This window comes from Somniosus microcephalus, chromosome 3, assembly GCF_052327205.1.
Source record: "Somniosus microcephalus isolate GS21.2 chromosome 3, FLI_Smic_1.0, whole genome shotgun sequence".
NCBI lineage: Eukaryota > Metazoa > Chordata > Chondrichthyes > Squaliformes > Somniosidae > Somniosus > Somniosus microcephalus.
Window position 1 is genome coordinate 245,640,277 of NC_140989.1, and position 21,523 is coordinate 245,661,799.

The 21,523-nt window shown below is 42.5% G+C and overlaps 1 protein-coding gene across 1 annotated transcript in view; it reads left to right on the plus strand.

Moving 5' to 3' along the window:
* Nucleotides 1-21,523, plus strand: part of prrc2c (proline-rich coiled-coil 2C) — a 99,668-nt gene that overhangs the window by 16,612 nt on the left and 61,533 nt on the right. The window contains exons 2-6 of the mRNA XM_085978003.1: nucleotides 2,394-2,567; nucleotides 5,906-6,083; nucleotides 7,280-7,434; nucleotides 10,136-10,264; nucleotides 19,312-19,550. Coding sequence (XP_085834129.1) covers nucleotides 2,453-2,567; nucleotides 5,906-6,083; nucleotides 7,280-7,434; nucleotides 10,136-10,264; nucleotides 19,312-19,550 — 816 coding nt within the window. The 5' untranslated portion in view covers nucleotides 2,394-2,452. The remainder of the gene's footprint in view (nucleotides 1-2,393; nucleotides 2,568-5,905; nucleotides 6,084-7,279; nucleotides 7,435-10,135; nucleotides 10,265-19,311; nucleotides 19,551-21,523) is intronic.

A 21,523-nucleotide genomic window follows, 5' to 3' on the forward strand; every position in this document is an offset into this window, starting at 1 on the left:
TGAAGTACATGTGTGGCTGTCTGGTGAGGACAGGATTGGATTTGGCTGATACTCATCCTGCAGTTGAATAACCCAACACTTGATCCAAGGTGCACACATGAAGAATAGCTATTTGAGTGAGTGCGTCTGTGGAACTGTACCCCAGCGAGAGAGGTGGGATATAGAAAGAGTTGACAGAAAACCTCACTAATGAACCAACACTCCTGCAGTATCCCTCTGAATTATCATAGAATTTGCAGTTTGTTCTTGATATATCCAAGCAAAAGGCAACTAACTCCTTAAGTACTGCAAAAGCCTTTTTATTTAATTGCACCCATACCTGGTCAAATCTCAGAATCGTCAGCCTTTCACCAAGTATGCTAGAAAATATCAACGGGATTAGACAAAGTCAACATGGATTTATGAAAGGGAAATCATGTTTGACAAACCTACTGGAGTTTTTTGAGGATGTAACTGGTAGAATAGATAAGGGAGAACCAGTAGATGTGGTGTATTTGGATTTTCAGAAGGCCCTTGATAAAGTGCCACGTAAGAGGTTAGTGTGCAGAATTAAAGCAAATGGGATTGGGGGTAATATACTGGCATAGATTGAAAATTGGTTAACAGACAGGAAACCGAGTAGGAATAAATGGGTCTTTTTCAGAGTGGCTGGCGGTGACTAGTGGGGTACCGCAGAGATCAGTGCTTGGGCCCCAGCTATTCACTATATATCAATGATTTGGATGAGGGAACCAAATGTAATATTTCCAAGTTTGCTGATGACACGAAACTTGGTGGGACTGTGAGTTGTGAGGAGGATGCAAAGAGGCTTCAAGGCGATTTAGACAAGTTGAGTAAGTGGGCAAATACATGGCAGATGCAGTATAATGTGAATAAATGTGAAGTTATCCACTTTGGTAGGAAAAACGGAAAGGCAGAGTATTTAAATGGCGATAGTTTGGGAAATGTTGATGTACAAAGGGACCTGGGTGACCTTGTACACCAGTCACTGAAAGCAAACATGCAGGTGCAGCAAGCAGTTAGGAAGGCAAATGGTATGCTGGCCTTTATTGCAAGAGGATTTGAGTACAGGAGCAAGGATGTCTTACTACAGTTGTACAGGGCCTTGGTGAGACCACACCTGGAGTACTGTGTGCAGTTTTGGTCTTGCCTAAGAAAGGATATACTTGCCATAGAGGGAGTGCAGCGAATGTTCACCAGGCTGATTCCTGGGATGGCAGGACTGTCTTATGAGGAGAGACTGGGTCGACTAGGCCTGTATTCACTAGAGTTTAGAAGAATGAGGGGGTTCTCATTGAAACATATAAAATTCTGACAGGGCTAGACAGACTGGATGCAGGGAGGATGTTTCCCCTGGCTTGGGTCGTGGGGGGGGGGTGTCTAGAACGAGGGGTCACAGTCTCAGGATATGGGGTAGGACATTTAGGACTGAGATGAGAAATTTCTTCACTCAGAGGGTGGTGAACCTGTGGAATTCTCTACCACAGAAGGCTGTGGAGGCCAAGTCACTGAATACATTTAAGAAGGAGATATAGATTTCTAGACGCAAAAGGCATCAAGGGATATGGGGAGAGAGCGGGAATATGGTACAGGAAACTTTGTGCTATCCGGCACCGAGCTGTTGCCGTTCCCTCAAAACTGCCGGACACTCCAGCGCTAATGTTGAAACATACGGAGATTTTCAACTCCGAGTGAATCAACAAATCCTGTTGCTTAGCAACAGCTTCTAAACAGTCGGCAAGCGTCTCTGTAGCGTCTCTAGCTGAAGCTATTGCTTAGCTGCAGACCTTGCAGAGCTTGACTGTTGAGAAAAAAGCAACGAAAAGAAACCAAGAAAACGGCTCCTGATTTTTGCCGGTAGTTCGAGCTTGCTGGACATTTAGCCTCCGGATAACACACAGTTTCCTGTATTGAGGTAGAGGATCAGCAATTATATTGAATGGCGGAGCAGGCTCAAAGGGCAGAATGGCCTACTCCTATTTTTCTATACGTGGAAGTATCTATCCAAAACTTTTTGAATCCTGTTAAAAGGAGAGAAAAATGGTTTCCTCCATTCTTGTATTTCCATTCCTGTTAGTTCTAGACTGTAGCACAAAAGTCTGTTCTAATACTATCCAAAATTGGTACCGACAAATAATATGCATTAGCAATTTATTTATCGTCCTTGTAGAGTCACTCTAAATAGCCCTCAATTAATGAATGGCTTCCTTAGATGAGCAATTAAAGCAGTTTATTTGGTTGCATTTACTGTGCTGGAACTGGAGCAAATCATGTGTTGACTGGAGTAATCTTCCTCATTTGCAGTTAGTCCTGTAGTGTCAAATGTAATTTCCTGCTCAATCTGAAAAGAATAAACTGTCTTTGGGAGTTTCTGACCTTGTGTTACTTTACAGGAGGCGGCTGGTTCTGAAGGTGATCCAGGCCTTACTAGACCCGATGAATTTCCATCGAAATGTCAGAGAGGTCAGGCCAGAGCACAAAGGCAAAGGATGGGAAAACCAAGTATGCAACACTCAACCTGTTTAACACGTACAAGGGGAAGTCAATAGAGACTCAGAAAAATGCAGGTGAGTCTATTCTAGTTTGTGTAAATAGTTTTGCTTTAATAGCAATATTTTTGTCCTCTCTTTCCCCATCCTTTTTCTTGGGCCATTGAGAGGACAGGGTGGTTCACGGGGCACTGGCACCAGTACTGGGAAAAGAGGGAGCTGTTACGTTGGGACGGGCTCCACTTAAACCGGGCTGGAACTAGTGTCCTGGCGAATCGAATAACTAGGGCAGTAGACAGGGCTTTAAACTAATGAATGGGGGGTGGCAGGATTCAGGAAAAGTAAATTTAAAAGCAGCAAGAGAAATGTCAAGGCTCTAGAGCAGAGTTTTGGGTGAAAATAAGCAGTGGGTCAGGAAGGGACCGAGAGAGTAACAAAGGTAATAGGGCATCAGTGACTAAGGTGACATCGGGGAAAACTAGAAAAAAGTCAAACCTAAAGGCACTATATCTGTGCGCAAAGCATTCACAACAAAATAGATTAATTAATAATAGCACAGATAGAAATTAATAGGTTTGATTTAATAGCCATTACGGAGACGTGGTTGCAAAATGACCATGGTTGGGAAGTAAATATTCCATGGTACTTAACTTTTAGAAGAGATAGGCAAAATGGAAAAGGAGGAGGGGTAGCCCTGATAAAAAGGATGGGATAAAGACAGTAGAGAGAAAGGATCTTGGCTCTGAAAATGAAGTTGTAAAATCAGTTTGGGTGGAGCTAAAACAGCAATGGGCAGAAAACATTGGTGGGAATTGTTTATAGGCCCCCAAACAGTAGTTGCAATGTAGGGCCGAGTATAAATCAGGAAATCAGAGGCGCATGTAACAAGGGTAATACAGTAATCATGGGGAACTTTAATCTACATATAGACTGGGCAAACCAAATTTGCAGTAATAGTGTGGAGGATGAATTCATGGAATGTATACAAGATAGTTTTCTAGATCAGTATGTTGAGGAATCAACTCGGGAACAGACTATTTTAGATCTAGTACTATGCAATGAGAGGGTTAATTAATAACCTTGTAGTAAAGGGGCCCTTAGGGAAGAGTGACCATAATATGATAGAATTTTATATTGAGTTTGAAAGTGATTTAGTTAAATCCGAAACTAGGGTCTTAAATCTAAACAAAGCAAACTACGTAGGTATGAGGGGCGAGTTGGCTAAGGTAGATTGGGAAACTACATTAAAAGGTATGACGGTAGACAAGCAATGGCTAGCATTTAAAGAATTAATACATAATTTACAACAAATATACATTCCTTTAAGGTACAAAAACCCCACAAGCAAAGTGGTCCAACTGTGGCTAACAAGGAGGACTGGTTAACGGGCAGAAAACAGAGAGTAGGAATAAACAGGTCATTTTTGGGTTGGCAGGCTGTAACTAGTTGGGTACCGCAAGGATCAGTGCTTTGGGCCTCAGCTATTCACAATCTATATCAATGATTTGGATGAGGGGACCAAATACAATATATCCAAGTTTGCTGCTGATACAAAGCTAGGTGGGAATGCAAGTTGTGAGGAGGATGCAAAGAGGCTTCAAGGGGATATAGACAGGCTAAGTGAGTGGGCAAGAATATGGCAAATGGAAGAAAATGTGAAGTTATCCACTTTGGTAGGAAAAATAGAAAAGCAGAGTATTTTTAAAATGGTGTGAGATTGGGAAATGTTGGTGTTCAGAGTGACCTGGGCGTCCTTGTACACGAATCACAAAGGTAACATGCAGGTACAGCAAGCAATTAGGAAAGCAAATGGTATGTTGGCCTTTATTACAAGAGGATTTGAGTATAAGAGTAAAGATGTCTTGCTGCAATTATATAGGGCCCTGCTGAGACCACACCTGGAGTATTGCGTACAGTTTTGGTCTCCTTACCTAAGGAAGTATATACAGGAAACTTCGCGATATCCGGCACCGACAGGGCCGAGCTGCTGCCGATCTATCAAAACTTCCGGATAGACCAGCGCTAATGTTGAAGGATACGGAGGTTTTCATCTCCGTATCTGACAACAAACACTGTTGCTTAGCAACAGCTTGTAAACACTTGGCCCGTACCTTGGAAGCGTCTCTGAAGCTGTTGCTAAGCTACAGAGACGCTTTCCAGAGCCTGACTGTTTTTATTAAAAAAAAAATTAAAACAAAAAAAAAAAAAAAAAATGCTAGGAGAAGAATAAAAACCTAACCAAAATGGCTGCTGATTTCTGCTGTTAGATCGAGGTTTCCGGACATACAAACTCCGGATAAACCAAAGTTTTCTGTACTTGCTATAGTGGGAGTTCACCAGACTGATTAGGGGGATTGTCCTATGAGGAGGGATTGAGTAGACTAGGCTGATATTTAGACTTTAGAAGAATGAGAGGTGATCTCATTGAAACATACAAAATTCTTACAGGGCTTGACTGGGTAGATTCTGGGAGGATGTTTCCCCTGGCTGGGGAGTCTAGAACCAGGGGTCACAGTCTCAGAATAAGGGTTCGGCCATTTAGGACTGATGAGAAATTTCTTCACGCAGAGGGTGGTGAAGCTTTGGAATTCACTACCCCAGAGGGCTGTTGAGTATATTGAAGACAGAGATCGATAGATTTTTGGATATTGAGAATCAACGGATATGGGGATAGCGCAGGAAGGTGGAGATTAGGTAAAAGGTCAGACATGATATTGAATAGCGGAGCAGCCTTGAGGGGCCAAATGGCCTACTCCTGCTCCTATTGCTTATGTTATGTTCTTATGGTGAGCTGCACTCTTGCCCGCTTAGTGCTGCTCTTCAACATCGGCACTATATTGATTCATCCTTTCATTTTCCCTGCCCCCTGTGGAGGAGTACTTTCAATTCTGCTCAGCACCTCTCTTGGTGCCATGGTGGAAATTGAGAATATACACACCATGATATGAAATCTTATCTTCCTGGATTAGCACATTGGAGCAGCCGTGGCCTGTGCTGCGCTACAAAATTTTCCAATTTGGTAATTTAAGGCTGTTCATATTTTTATGAAGATTGAAAAGTAACAAAGCACCGTGGACTACCGTTGTACTTTTAGGTTTATTCAGATTTTATGAAAGAATTATAAATTGTTATAGGACCTGACCTGTGTTCAGGTATTACCAAAAAAAAATGCATAAATTAAAATTCTTATGGTCACATCGTCCTGGCAGTCTCTGACTAGTTCTGAGCAGAAGTCTGCACCCAGTTTAAAAGTAATATAGTTGCGTGCTGAGAGAAATTCTATATTGTAGAAAGAAATTGGTGTTATGTCAGATGCGTGGTTGAAAATGTAAAGGAGTGCAAAATAAAGTCCCCCACATTTTGAATCTTCATAGTTATACTCTTATCCCTAACCGTTATTTGGTCATTGTTTACAGTTGCAGCACGCCATGGATTGCAGAGCCTGGGAAAAGTGGCCAGCTCACGGCGCATACCACCACCTGCCAATCTTCCGAGCCTCAAAGCAGAGAACAAAGGAAATGATCCCAATGTGAATATTGTACCAAAGGATGGATCAGGATGGGTCACCAAATCTGAACAGCAAGAGGAGGAGAGGTACAGACTACAGTAAAGTTGTTGTCTTCATAGAATTGTATTGAGTACATATTTTTCATTGCAGCTTGCAAAATATGCTAATCTATATTATTTACAAAAAAATTAACTTTCTTGTGCTGCATATTATAAAGGCAGATGTGTATGCAAACAAAGAACAGACATAATTGGTGTGGCATCCACCTACTTTAGGATAGGCCCTCGTCACCTGCAGAGAGGAAATATCACTTAAGTCCACTATTTTCTTCCTCTCCTAAGGAGAAGTTGGCAGGAATGACATTTATAAAAAAAAATTAAAAAAAAACCAATACAGTAAACTCTCTTATCTGGCACCTATGGGATTAGGATGGTGCCGGTTGATGAAAAATTCTGGATAACAGAGAGGTGTACAGGTTGAGCGTCCCAGATCCGGAATGTTCCGGACTCCAGGACGATTGGTGGCAGGGGTCCGGAATCCATAAAATGTTCCGGAATCCGGACACCGAGGGAGGCTTACCAAAAAACAGAAATAGCGCAACCTGGGCCCAGACATTTCCGGACTCTGCACGTGTTTGATGTCCGAAGTCCGGAAATATCGCAACCTGGGCTTGGGCGTTTCTGGACTTTGGACATCAGAAACACATTCCGAAGTCCGGAGAAAACCGGCTCAGCCTCGGTCCTGAGGTTGCCGGATTCGAGGCGCTTAACCTGTACCTACCAAGGCAATTTTTAACAAACAAAAATAAAAACCACTGACTAACTCAGCCACCGCGGGAGACCTGGACTCGGCAAAACGAGTGTTGGATGGATTTGGCAAGATTACTGGCTATCTATTTTGCCCGTTATTGAAGTATTCTGGATGATTAAGTGCCGTTTAAACAAGAGTTTACTGTATGGTTAAAAAGGGGGGATTGGTAAGCAAGAACTCTGCAAAACCCTGAATTGGCAACATTGTGTCAATCTAGAAATATGAACCTAGAGATTTTATTTTAAGAATAAAATGGTTGAGAAATTTTAATGTATTTACAATTGATACCATGGCATTTTAAACTTGGTGTTCTGAAAAGGGGTTTTAATAAGATAGATAAAGAAAATGACTGAATATTTGGCCAAAGCTATTACAGTAATTGTCCAAGATTTTGGAGGAATAGACTGACATTTCTCATCTGTTTTTCATAAAAGCAAGAGAACTAATATCAAAATTGTGGTTTTATTAACAGTACCACTGAAGCCCAAGCCCAAGCCCAAGCCCAAGTACAAGAATCGCAACAGCAGCCCAGTTCAGACCCCACAGCCCCAAGCACACCAGAGGCACCAAGTACAGTTGTGAAATCCTGGGCCCAGACTAATAACAAGCACACTGGACAAGGAGATGGTAAGCCTCTACAAACCAGAATGAGCAATTGCCAGTTTTGGTTAATGTGTACTACATTTGTTGATTAATGTGTGTAGTACTTGTTCAGTAATATGAGCTTGATAGTGAATGATCGTTTATTCATGTTGAACTTTCAAAGCATTTTCATTGCTACAATATTGTCATGGGGGAGGGGGGGGCAACATCTTTCTCTCCTGCCCCCACCCAACTGATCAGTCTATCCTTGGTCACAGGCCTTTGGCAGCAACTGGTGACCGCTCTTCTGGTTTTCCTTTTCTTGTTTCCCTGATACCCCAGTGGGAAGTGCCAGATCTCCACTTGCATGATGCCATAAGATGGTGGAACACATATTCAAGCTTTTTAAGCTGAGTTCCTGTCTTCATCCACACTGCTGTGTGGGACATCCTGCATGGATCACCCCATTGATCCTTCATGGAGCTGTGCCACTTTTATATTCCTCATCATCCATTTGCCTGTGTAATATTGAAATGGGTGGTGATGAAAATCAAACAAACTTATTGACATGTTGCTCATGGACAAAAATGCAAAAGGTACCTATCTTCCCCTGAGTGACTGTCTCTGCTTGTTTCACACTAATTCTTTGACTAACTTTGTTATCTTATTCCATTCCATATTAATCTCCTGCTTCTGAAAAGGATGATGTAGTGCCTTCTGCAGAACTTGTCAACGAATTAAAGCGCTCTGCTTTTAATTAGGTTTATTGTTTAAACTGACAATTGCTTTAAAGTCAGTCTTAATTCAACAGTTCAGTGGTCAGTGCATCTGTATTAAACATGCATGTATATAAAATAAAGCACGCTTGTCTTGTGAGCATAACAGTAGACTTCAATACAGATTGCTGACATGTAAGCAGTTCTCTTAGCTGTCTCACTCTTTCATAACTGCTGTTGTAACTCCACTCCTCACAAAACCTGCTCTTGATCCCTCTGCCCCCTTCAACTTTTGCCTTGTGTCAGATGTGGCTCTTGCACATTGCACTCTTGCTGCTGAGTTAGAAGGTTGTGGGTTCAGGTCCCACTCCAGAGACTTGAGCACAAAATCTAGGCTGACACTCCAGTGCAGTACTGTGGGAGTGCTGCCCTGTCGGAAGTGCCGACTTTCAGATGAGACGGTAAACCCAGGCCCTGTCTGTTCTCACGTGGTCGTAAAAGATCCCATGGCACTTTTTTGAAGAGCAGGGGAGCTATCCCCAGTGTCCTGGCCAGTATATATCTCAATCAACATCACTAAAACAGATCATCTGGTCATTATCACATTGCTGTTTGTGGGAGCTTGCTGTGTGCAAATTGGCTGCCGCCTTTCCTACATTGCAACAGTGACTACACTTCAATAAGTACTTCATTGGCTATAAGGCGCTTTGGTTTGTCCTGAGGTCGTGAAAGGCACGGTATAAATGCATGGCTTTCTCTTAAGTGTGTTGCTGCACAGCTCTCCCAAAGCTCCTTTTTCAAATCTTGAATCCTGCTTCCACTCTGTCAACAACATCGAGATCATTTTAGTTAAACTTGCTAAAGACATCCTCCGTGATTACCTCTACGCCTACAGGAGACTGCTCTTGCTTAGTTCCAATGGCTTCTCATCCCACCTCCAATCCTACATTAATCTCTGGAAAACTTAGATTCCATCCTCAGCAGCTCTCCTTTTCTTTTACATGTTACCATTGATGGTATTATCTGCCAACATGGGGTCAGTTTCCATGTATATGTTGACAACCTAATTTTATCTCTCCAGTATCTCACTCAATTCAATTACTTTCTTTTCTGTCAGATTGCCTATCTGACATCAACATTGAGGGTGGGGGGGGGGGGGGGGAGGGAAATAGAATCCATCTTTCTCGGGTCCTGCCATAAATAGGGTACCCTTGCTCCTGACTCCATCCACCTCCCTGCCTGCTTGCTCTGGCTGAGCCAAGCAATTCATAATCTTGATATCCTGTTCATCCCTGAGAAGAGCTTCAAACCCTTCATCCTTACTTCCACAACTTGCCTGCCTCTGCCCACCTATACCCTGTTGCAGCTGAAATCCTTATTCATGCTTTTCCTCCACTGGCCTCCAAAACTACACCTACACAAACTCCAGATTGTCCAGAATTCCTCTGCCTGTATCCTGTCCCACTCACCATCACTTTAACCTTGCTAACCTCTGCTGCTTCCTGTCTTCCAATGCACAAAATTTAAATTTCTTACACTTGCTTGCAAATCTTTCATGATCTCGCCCCACATGATGTCTGCAACCAGCTTCTGCCCTTGATCCCATCCAGTAACCTTTGGTCCTCTAATTCTGGTTTCCTGTGCATTAACTCCTCTCACTCAACATTCAGCCACCTCAGCCCTATTGATTAGAGGTGCCTTGTCAACTAGCTTTCCTTCATTACTTCTCACCCCACACTTAAAAACTTCCTCACCCTATCCTTTTTTGACTCTGCTTTCTCATCTCTCCTAACTTCTCTTTCTATTCAGCATCCATGCTCTCCTATGCCAAGTGCCTTGGGACATTTTACTATATTAAAGGCCGTATGAAAATACAAGTTGTTAACTAAGGGGTTACCGGTGTAACTTTTGCTATACTTGTTTTTTGAGCTACACTGGATCATGGAAAACAAAGGAAACATATACAGAAATGTTTGTGTCCAAGGCTCCTTATTCTGTGATTTAAAATTTTTTTTTTATTATTAATTCAGGAACCCAAGGTTTAAACACTTACTTCCAGCATGAGTTCCCCAGCTTGCAGGCAGCTGGAGATCAAGATAAAACCATAAAAGAGTTGCCAGATGACGCTTGTGGACCAGGACCTAGCTTACGTCCACAAAGTAGGTGTTACATTTACTGTACATTTAAAAAAAAATTTTTTTTTTAACTACATTGCCCTTTCCTTAAGTCATTCACTTGCTGCTTCCTATCATCACACAGCTACCTTCAGCCAGTTGGAGCAGTATAGTCTTCCATGCTATGGTACCCTGTGCCCCATAGCAACTTTACTGCTCTAAAACAGATGGAAGCTTAAATTTAGATGGATGGGATTTCTCTTACTAGGATTTTTCCTGTGCTAGAGTTCCTACAGCTGTTAACCATATATATCGAACTGTTGAAAACTGGATAAATTCTTAGTTGGGGTCAGACCAAAATGAAAGTGCAATGTAGTCAGCAAGGGCACAGGAACAGGCATAGGCTATTTAGCCCCTCGAGTCTATTCCGCCATTCAATTTAGATAGTCAGATCTGTACCATAACTCCATTTACCTGCCTTTGATCCATATCTCTTGACACCCTTTACCTAATAAAAATGTCGATCTCATTCTTGAAAATTTCAATTGACCCAGTATCCACAGCCGTATGAGGGAGAGAATTCCAGATTTCTACTACCATTTGTGTGGGAAAAGTGCTTCCTCATTTCACTCCTGAATGGCCTAGTTCTAATTTTAAGATTGTGTCCCCTTGTTCTTTATTTCCCCCCACCAGAGGAAATAGATTTTCTATCTAACCTTTGGGTCCTTTCTTCCTATCTAATCCTTTTATCATTTTTAAACACCTCGATTAGATCACCTCTCAACCTTCTAAACTCAGGTTCTATAAACTTTGCTTAGAACCTTATCATCATTTAACCCTTTAAGCCCTGGTAGCATTCTGGTGAATCTGCACTGTATCCCCTCCAAGGCTAATATAACCTTCCTGTGGTGTTCAAAACTGAACGCAGTGGAGTCTAACCAAGTACAATGCAGCATCACTTCCTCCCCTTTGTAATCCAGCCCTCTTGAGATTGATAGATTTTTGGGCACAAAGGGAATCGAGGGATATGGGGATAGGGCTGGAAAGTGGCGTTCATAGAATCTTAGAAATTTATGGCACAGAAGGGGGCCGTTCGACCCATCGTGTCTATTCGCCTTTGATTGTTTTCTGTACCTGTGCACTAACTTTAGTGATCTGTGTATATGGACACCCAAATCACTTCGCTCGTCCACAGTTCCTAGTCTCTCGCCATTAAGAATATATTCCGATTTGTCTTTCTTGGTTCCAAAGTGGATGACCTCACACTTTCCCATATTGGCTGTAAAACGCTTTGGGACGTCCTGGGGTCATGAAAGCCATAATATAACTGCATTTTTTTTTCTTTCTTTTCCCCCACATTGAACTCCAGTGCACTGTCCTTTTCCTTGCTTCCAAATTTTACCTCCAGTCATTTCAACCATCAGCCCTACCATCTCCATCTCCTGATCCATAAATAATGTCTCCAATTTAATGTCTGACTCAGCCCTGCAATTCCCCAGCTAGGAACCAGGAATAACCCTTGGGATTCTGTTTTCAGCCATCAACTGCTGTAGGTTTGGCCCAAAATTATAAGTTAAAATTAAGTACAGCATTGAAAAGGTTATTAATGGCAGTAAACATTGCCCAGAGTTGAGAGCGAAGCAGAAAATCCACTGTTCCAGTAATGAGCGCTAACACTGCCCATGTGCCGAAATTGATGAGATGGTGATGGCAGAGGAGTGGGTTTGCTATGGACAACCAAAGACGATCCATTTCTAGAGCTGCTGTACGCAATGGCAGGCAACCTGCTCACAGGTGTTACTGGCACAAGTTACGCATCAGCGTGGCTTAGAGAGCAAAACGTTAATTTATAAACATATTGGCCTGGAATTTGCAGTGGGTAATAACAGCGAACCAACAGTGTTTGGTGTTATTGTCCCTTTGGGGTTGGTATTGTGACCATTGCTTTTCTTGTATATAAATGACATGGACTTCAGGGAATGCAATTTTGAAGTTTGCGGATGATACAAAACTTGGCAGCTTGAGTAGAATGGGCTGATATTCCCTGAAGTTTAGAAGAATGAGGGGTGATTTCATTGAAATGTATAAAATTCTTAGTGGGCTTGATAGGGTAGATGCTGAGAGGCTGTTTCTCCTGGCTGGAGAATCTAGAACTAGGGGTCATGGTCTCGGGATAATGGGTCAGTCATTTAGGACTGAGATGAGAGAAATTTCTTGTGAATCTTTGGAATTCTCTACATCAAAACCCCTCATAATTTTGAATACCACTGAGTCTATTCAAGACCGAGATTGATAGATTTTTGGGCACTAAGGGAATCAAGGGATATGGGGATAGGACCGGAAAGTGGAGTTCATAGAATCTTAGAAATTTACAGCACAGAAGGGGGCCATTCGACCCATCGTGTCTGTGCTGGCTGAAAAAGAGCTATCCAGCCTAATCTCACTTTTCAGCTCTTGGTCCATGTCCTTGTAGGTTACAGCACTTCAAGTGCATATCCAAGTATTTTTTAAATGTGATTGTTTTTGCCTCTACCACCCTTTTCAGGCAGTGAGTTCCAGACCCCCACCACCCTCTGGGTGAAAAAAGTTCTCCTCAACTCCCCTCTGATGTAGTTGATGTAGATGTTCAGCCATGATATTGAATGGCGGAGCAGGCTTGAGGGGCCGTATGGCCTACTCCTTTTTCTTATGTTTTTGTGTAGTAAATGGTGAGCAGGATAGTCGCAGACTTCCGGAGGACATAGACAAACTGGTGAAATGGGCAGACACATGGCAGATGCAATTTAATGTGGATGTGTGACGTGATGCACTTTGGGAGAAACAACATGGAGCGGCAGTATAATTTAAATGTTACTATTTTGAGAAGGGGTGTATATCCTCAAATCTTTGAAGGTGACAGGGCAAGTTGATAAGATGGTTAAGAAAGTGTATGGGATACTTGGCTTTGTAAATAGTAGCTTTGAATACAAAAACAAGGAAGTCATGCTAAATCTTTACAAATCTCTGGTTAGGCCTCAGCTGGAGTATTGTATTTTCTGGGCACCACACTTTAGGAAAGATGTCGAGGCCTTGGAGAGGGTACAAGGGAGGTTTACCAGGATGATACCAGGGATAAGCGGCTTTAGTTATGTGGAGAGATTGGAGAAGCTGGGATTGTTCTCGGTACAGAGAAGGTTAAGAGACCTAATAGAGGTATTCAAAATTGAGGGGTTTTGATAGAGCTGTAGGGAGAAGCTGTTCCCTCAGGCAGGTGGGTTGGTACCAGAGGTCACAGATTTAAAATAATTGGCAAAAGAGCTAGAGGGGAAATGAGTTTTTTTCCAGAGGATTGCTGAGATCTGATATATAAATGACCTGGATATTGGAATACAGTAGAATTTCTAAATTTGCCAATGATGCCAAACTTGAGGGTGTGGCAAACAGTGAGGATGATACCAATCGACTGCAACAGGACATAGAAAGGCTAGCAGAATGGGCTAATAAGTGGCAGATGGAATTTAATAAAGAAGTGTGAGGTGATGCATTTTGGCAGAAGGAACAGGGAGAGGCAATATACACTTAATGGCACAGTTTTACAGAGTGTACAGGGACAGAGGGATCTGGGAGTTGATGTGCAGAGGTCCCTGAAGGTGGCAGGACATATTGAGAGATTGGTTAGCATAGCACATGGGATCTTGGGTGTCATAAATAGAGGTATTGAGTATAAAAGTAGAGAAGCTATGCTGAATCTTTATAAAGTGCTGGTTAGGCCACAACTGGAGTATTGCGTCCAGTTCTGGTCACCACACTTTAGGAAGGATGTGAAGGCCCTTGAGAGGGTGCAGAGGAGATTTACCAGAATGGTTCCGGAGATTGGGGATCTTGGCTACAAGGACGGATTGGAGAAGCTGGATTTGTTTTCCTTAGAGCAAAGGAGGTTGAGGGATGATTTGATCGAGGTGTACAAGATTATGACTGGTTTGGATAGGCTAGACAGGGAAAGGCTTTTCCCACGAGTTGATACAAGGTCTAGGGGACACAGATTTAAGGTTTTGGGCAAGAGATACAGGGGGGTTGTGAGGAAAAACTTTTTTACCCTGCGAGTGGTGAGGCCATGATCTCATTAAATGGCGGAGCAGGCTCAAGGGGCCGAATGGCCTACTCCTGCTCCTATTTCTTATATTCTTATGACCTGGAACTTGCTGCCGACGGAAGTGATGGAAGCGGAGACACTCAATGTTTTCAAGGGGAGACTGAATAGGCACTTGAGGGAAATAAACTTACAGGGCTACGGGGATAGAGCAGGGGAATGGGATTGACTGGGTTGCTCTACAGCGAGCCGGCACGGACTTGATGGGCCGAATGGCCTCCTTCTGTACTGTTATGACTGACTATCTGGAATGCACTGCCTGAAAGTGTGGCATAAAAATAAAACAAAAAAGGTGACTCAACCGTGGCTAACGAGGGAAATTAGGGATAGCATAAGATCCAAGGCGAGGACATATAAATTGGCCAGAAAAAGCAGTAAACCTGAGGATTGGGAGCAGTTTAGGATTCAACAAAGGAGGACAAAGGGATTAATTAAGAAGGGGAAAATAGAATGAGAGTAAGCTTGCAGGGAACATAAAAACTGACTCAAAGCTTTTATAGATATGTGAAGAGAAAAAGATTGGTGAAGTCAAGCGTAGGTCCCTTGCAGTCAGAATCAGGGGAATTTATAATGGGGAACAAAGAAATGGCAGACCAACTAAATACAAACTTTGGTTCTGTCTTCACAAAGGAGGACACAAATAACCTCCCAGAGATGTCGGGGAACATAGGGTTCTGTGAAAGGGAGGAACTGAATGAAATCAGTATTTGTAGGGAAATGGTGTTCGGTAAATTGATGGGATTGAAGGCCGATAAATCCCCAGGGCCTGATAATCTACATCCTAGGGTACTAAAGGAAGTGGCCCTAGAAATAGTAGATGCATTGCTGATCATCTTCCAACATTTGATGGAATCTGGAACAGTACCCATGGATTGGAGGGTAGCTAATGTTACCCCACTATTCAAAAAAGGTGGTAGAGAAAACAGGTAATTACAGACATGGTAAGCCTGACATCGGTAGTGGGGAAAATGCTAGAGTCCATTATAAAAGATGTAATAGCAGAGCACTTGGAAAACAGTGACAGAATTGGACAAAGTCAACATGGATTTACAAAAGGTGAATCGTGCTTGACTAATCTACTGGAATTTTTTGAGGATGTAACTGGTAAAATAGATAAGGGAGAACCAGTGGATGTGGTGTATTTGGACTTTCAGAAGGCTTTCGATAAGGTCCCGCATAAGAGATTAGCGTGTAAAGTTAAGGCACATGGGATTGGGGGCATGGTATTGACTTGGCTAGAGAACTGGTTGGCAGACAGAAAGCAAAGAGTTGGAATAAATGGCTCTTTTTCCGAGTGGCAGGCAGTGACTAGTGGGGTACCGCAGGGATCGGTCCTTGGACCCCAGCTATTCACAATATATATTAATGATCTAGACAAGGGAACTAGATGTAATATCTCCAAATTTGCAGACGAGACAAAGCTGGGTGGGCGTGTGTGCTGTGAGGAGGATGCCGAGAAACTCCAGGGTGATTTGGACAGGTTGGGTGATTGGGCAGAAGCATGGCAGATGCAATATAATGTGGATAAATGTGAGGTTATCCACTTTGGTGGCAAAAACAGGAAGGCAGATTATTATCTAAATGGCAATAGATTGGGAGAAGGGGAAGTGCAACGAGACCTGGGTGTCCTTGTGCACCAGTCGCTGAAGGTAAGCATGCAGGTGCAGCATGCGGTTAAGAAGGCAAATGGTATGTTGGCCTTCGTAGCGAGAGGGTTTGAGTACAGGAACAAGGATGTCTTGCTGCAGTTGTACAGGGCCTTGGTGAGACCACACCATGAGTATTGTGTGCAGTTTTGGTCGCCTTATCTGAGGAAGGATGTTCTTGCCATGGAAGGAGTTCAGCGAAGATTCACCAGGCTGATACCTTGGATGGCAGGAATGACGTATGAGGAGAGATTGGGTCGATTGGGCTTCTACTCGTAGGAGTTTAGAAGAATGAGAGGGGATCTCATTGAAACTTATAAAATTCTGACAGGACTGGACAGACTAGATGCAGGAAGGATGTTCCTGATGGTCGGGGAGTCCAGAATCAGGGGGTCACAGTCTAAGGATAAGGGGTAAGCCATTTAGGACAGAAATGAGCAAGAATTTCTTCACCCAGAGAGTGGTGAACCTGTGGAATTCTCTACCACCGAAGGCAGTAGAGGCCAATTCATTAAATATATTCAAGAAGGAGTTGGATATATTTCTTGAGGCTAAAGGGATCAAGGGGTATGGGGAGAAAGCGGGGACCGGGTACTGAATTTGGATGATCAGCCATGATCACATTGAATGGCAGAGCAGGCTCGAGGGGCCGAATGGCCTACTCCTGCTCCTATCTTCTATGTTTCTATGTGTGGTGGAATCAAATTCCATAGGAGCTTTCAAAAGGTAACTGGACATGTACTTGAAGACTAATTTGCAAGGTTATGGGGAAAATGCTGGGACTAAATTGGACAGCTCTTTCAAAGAGCTGGCACAGTGGGCCGAATAGCTTCCTATGCTTTAAGATTCTATGATACTTAGCTACCTTTAAATGCCTCTAAGCTACTCGCCTCAACTACTCCCATGTGGTAGGAAGTTCCACATTCTGAGCACTCTGGTTAAAGAAGGTTCTCCTGAATTTCCTATTGGATTTATAAGTCGCTATCTTGTATTTATGACCCCTAGTTTTGAAATCGCCTCCTCCTCTTCCCCCCCCCCCCCCCCCCCAAAGTGGAAACATCATCTCTACTTCTACCCTATCAAACCCCTTCATAATTTTAAAGAGCTTATTGGGTCACACCTCAACTTTCTCCGAGAGAAAATAGCTCCAGCCTGTTAAGTCATTCCTGTTTTGAAAAGTACTACAATACACAATACAGGAAACTCTTTGGTATCAGGCACCGACGGGACCGGGGTGGTGCCGGTTGATTAAAAATTCCAGATGACGGAGCGGGTTATCTACCGAGGCTATTTTTAAACAAACAAAATAAAAAAAATCAAGACATGTGCAGTATACAGTAATTGGGTACTCTCCTACAGAATGTTGTTAATCAAGCATCTTCCACTATCCATTTAAGTACAGTACTGCCAGTTGAGGGTAATCCATAACTCTAATTACTTAACTGTAAAACAAAACTTGTAGTAAACGACTGTATACAGTACTGTAGTTGACTGTACACTTATTCCAAGTCCTTTTGCTTGGACCAACTTTTGGGAATTCCATAATGCAAGATGGTGGAGATAATTCACGATAAAGATGGAGACGCACAGAAAAATGGCGGATCGGAAGAGACTACCGGCAGCGCAGGAGAGTCAGACTCCTATTGTTGAGGTGTTCGGACTTCCGACAGCGCCAAGAAGCCAAGTAGTGGCAGTTTGAAGAACTACCACCACTGACTAACTGCCACCGCGGGAGACTCTGACTCGGCAATATTTCCGGTTATTGAGGTGTTGTTTTCGGAGTATGAATTTTGCCAGTTAATAGAGAATTCCGGATATTTAGGTGCCGTTTAAACGAGAGTTTCCTGTACATATATCTACATAACAATACTGACTGATCTTTAGGGTGATCCATTGGTTGTAAAGCTCTTTGGGGTATCCTATAGTTGCGTTAAGTGCCATATAAATTCAAATTTGTTCCTTAATATATCATATCTTACAGTTGTAGGGTGGCACAAAGTGTCATCCTGTTTCAGAAAAAGAACTTAACTGTTGTGATTTGCTGAAATATTGATCGCTAAAGCTTGCACAGAAAAACTACAATACCCACAATGCAAAGCCTGCTACAAACTGAGTTGCCGCTCCTGTTGATGTATTCCTGAAGGGAACTAATGTTTTCACTGGGGTCATAATTGATTTTGAGGCACTTTGATAAAGAGCCCAGACATTGTGGCCAGAAACAGCCAGCCAAACAGACCTGGACCATAGTGAATAACCACCTGAACAAGGACCTGGTGATTGGAGACTTGGTGGCAAAAACTTCCCTAGTGCAGTTCTTCACTAAATGCTTTATCAAGAACTACAAACCTATTGTGGGTGGCAAGAGGAAGAAAAAAAACTTTTACTTAAATTATGGGCGTGTTCTCACTAGAAAAGAGATGGTTGAGAGGTGATATTTGCTGTTTTTTGGATTCTAAAGGGACTCTATAATGTAGACCATGACGAGCTGTTTCGCCTTGTCCGGAACAGTAGAACCAGAGGACACGGCCTGCACTGGGTATAAATTTAAAACTAATCTAGGGAAACATTATTTCAATGAGTGAGTGGTCAATCTCGAACAGGCTCCCTAGTGAGATGGTGGAAGCAGATAATATTGATTTTGTTCAGATGAAAATTAGATAGATTTCTTCTAGAAAATAACTTTGTGATACCATGTCATGTCTCAAATTACTCATGTACTGTAAGTGTAACATAGTGGGAGGAACAGGTGATTTTGGACCAATGGTTCCCAAAGTTCTCCACCACTGGGGTTCTCCTCGCTTCATGTCTAGATCTGTTGTAGACTAACTGATCGAGATTAATTGCTATGAGTAGGTAAAACTCCATTATTGCATCATGTGACTACCAAGATGGTAGAAGGAAAACTAGATGGACCGTGGTCTCTTTTTTCGTTTAGCAATTCCTATGTTCCTAAAGCAGAAACTGTTTTGGAGAGGGGAAAAAATAACAAGTATTTGTATTTAATCCTTTAGATTGAGGCATAAAAAAAATATAAAAATAACTTCAAATAAGAGATACTGGGGAGGCAAGAACCAAGTTACTTGTATCAAGTTTTCAAGAGTGTAGGTAAATACTGGTATAAATTTTATATCTAAGGCCTACAGTATCAGCAGTGTGTAACATTTCCACCTTGTCGGTAATGTCATGTTTCAGTAAGTTCACAACTGCAGCAATTACATTTAAGATGCATTTCCAGCAGGGATCCGAAACAGTGCTTCTGTGTCCCAACAGGAAATCATTTAATATATAAAAATATTAAAAATCTTTGAACTACCCAGATGTTGCTAGTGGGCGAGATGGTGGAGGAAAATCTCTTACAGTGCCTGTTGGATCCCTAGAGCAAGATGGCAAGCCTAATTTAGAAGATGGAGGGACTGCCCCGCCAGAACTGAATGATGGCCACAAAGGTCTTGATAAGCGGGATGGACGGGAAAAGACATCATTGGCTCCGACCAAGATAAATGGACAGCTGGTTATCCCACTTGCGCCACAATTTAGAGGAATACTTCCACCTTATGTAAGTATTAATCTTTTGTTTCTGGAAAGATGGGTGTACATAAGAACATAAATAGGAGCAGGAGTAGGCCATTTGGCTCCTCGTGCCTGCTCTGCCATTCAATAAGATCATGGCTATTCTTATACTTCAACTCCAACTCCACTTTCCTGCGCTATCCTCATATCTGTTGATTTCCTTACTATCTTGAATATACTCAATGACTGAGCCTCCCCAGCCGTCTGGGGTAGAGAATTCCAAAGATTCACCACCCTCTCTGAGTGAAGACATTTCTTCTCATCTCAGTCCTAAATGGTTGACCCCTTATTCTGAGACTGTGACCCCCCAGGTTCTGGACAGGGGGAAAACATCCTCCCTGTCGAGCCCTGTAAGAATTTTGTATGTTTCAATGAGATCACCTTTCATTCTTCTAAATGTCAGAATGTAGGCCTAGTCTACTCGATCTTTCATAGGACAATCCCTCCATCCCAGGAATCAGTCTGGTGAACCTTCATTGCACTCCCTCTATGGCAAGTATATCCTTCCTTAGGTAAGGAGACCAAAACTGTACACAATACTCCAGGTGTGGTCTCACCACGGCCCAGTATAATTGCAGTAACACATCTTTACTCTTATACTCAAATCCTCTTGTAATGAAGGCCAACATACCATTTGCTTTCCTAATTGCTTGCTGTACCTGCATGTTAACTTTCTGTGATTCGTGTACAAGGACACCCAGGTCCCTCTGAATGCCAATATTGCCCAGTCTCTCAATTTAAAAAAAATTCTGCTTTTCTATTTTTCCTACCAAAGTGGATAACTTCACATTTCTCCATTATATTACATTTGCCATTCTCTTGCCCACGCACTTAGCTTGTCTATATCCCCTTGAAGCCTCTTGCATCCTCCTTACAACTTACATTCCCATCTAGCTTTGTATCATCAGCAAACTTGGATATATTCCATTTGGTCCCCTAATCCAAATCATTGATATAGATTGTGAATAGCTGAGGCCCAAGCACTGATCCTTGCGGTATCCCACTAGTTACAACCTGCCATCCCGAAAATGACCCGTTTATTCCTACTCTGTTTTCTGTCCGTTAATCAATCCTCAATCCATGTTAGTATATTACCCCCAATCCCAGGAGTCCTAATTTTGTTTAATAACCTCCTGTGTGGCACCTTATTGAATGCCTTCTGAAAATCCAAATACACCACATCTATTGGTTCCCCCTTATCCTGCTAGTTACAACCTCACAAAACTCCAACAGATTCGTCAAACATGATTTCCCTTTCATAAATCCGTGTTGACTCTACGCAATCCTATTATTTTCCAAGTGCCCTGTTACCGTGTCCTTAATAATAGATTCTAGCATTTTCCCTACTACCGATGTCTGGCTAACTGGTCTGTAGTTCCCCGTTTTCTCTCACTCCTTTCTTAAATAGTGGGGTTGCATTTGCTACCTTCCAATCTGCGGAAACCGTTCTAGAATCTATGGAATTTTGGGAAATGACAACCAACGCATCCACTATCTCTATAGCCACCTCTTTCAAAAGCCTAGGATGTAGGCCGTCCGGTCCAGGGGATGTATCGGCTTTCAGTCCCATTAATTTCTCCAGTACTATGTTTTTATTAATACTAATTTCTTTCTGTCCCTCGTTCTCCAATATTTCCGGGAAGTTTTTTGCATCTTCTTCCATGAAGACTGACGCAATGTATTTGTTTAATTTCTCTGCCATTCCCCTATTCCCCATTGTAATTTCTCCTGGCTCAGCCTGTAAGGGACCCACATTTACTTTTACTAATCTTTTCCTTTTTGCATCCCTGTAGAAGCTTTTATAGTCTGATTTTATGTCGCTTGCTAGTTTACTCTTGTATTCTATTTTCCCTTTTTTCATCAATTTCATGGTCCTCCTTTGCTGAATTCTAAAATCCTCCCAACCCTCAGGCTTACTATTTTTGGCAACATTATAAACAACTCCCACCAATGTTTCTG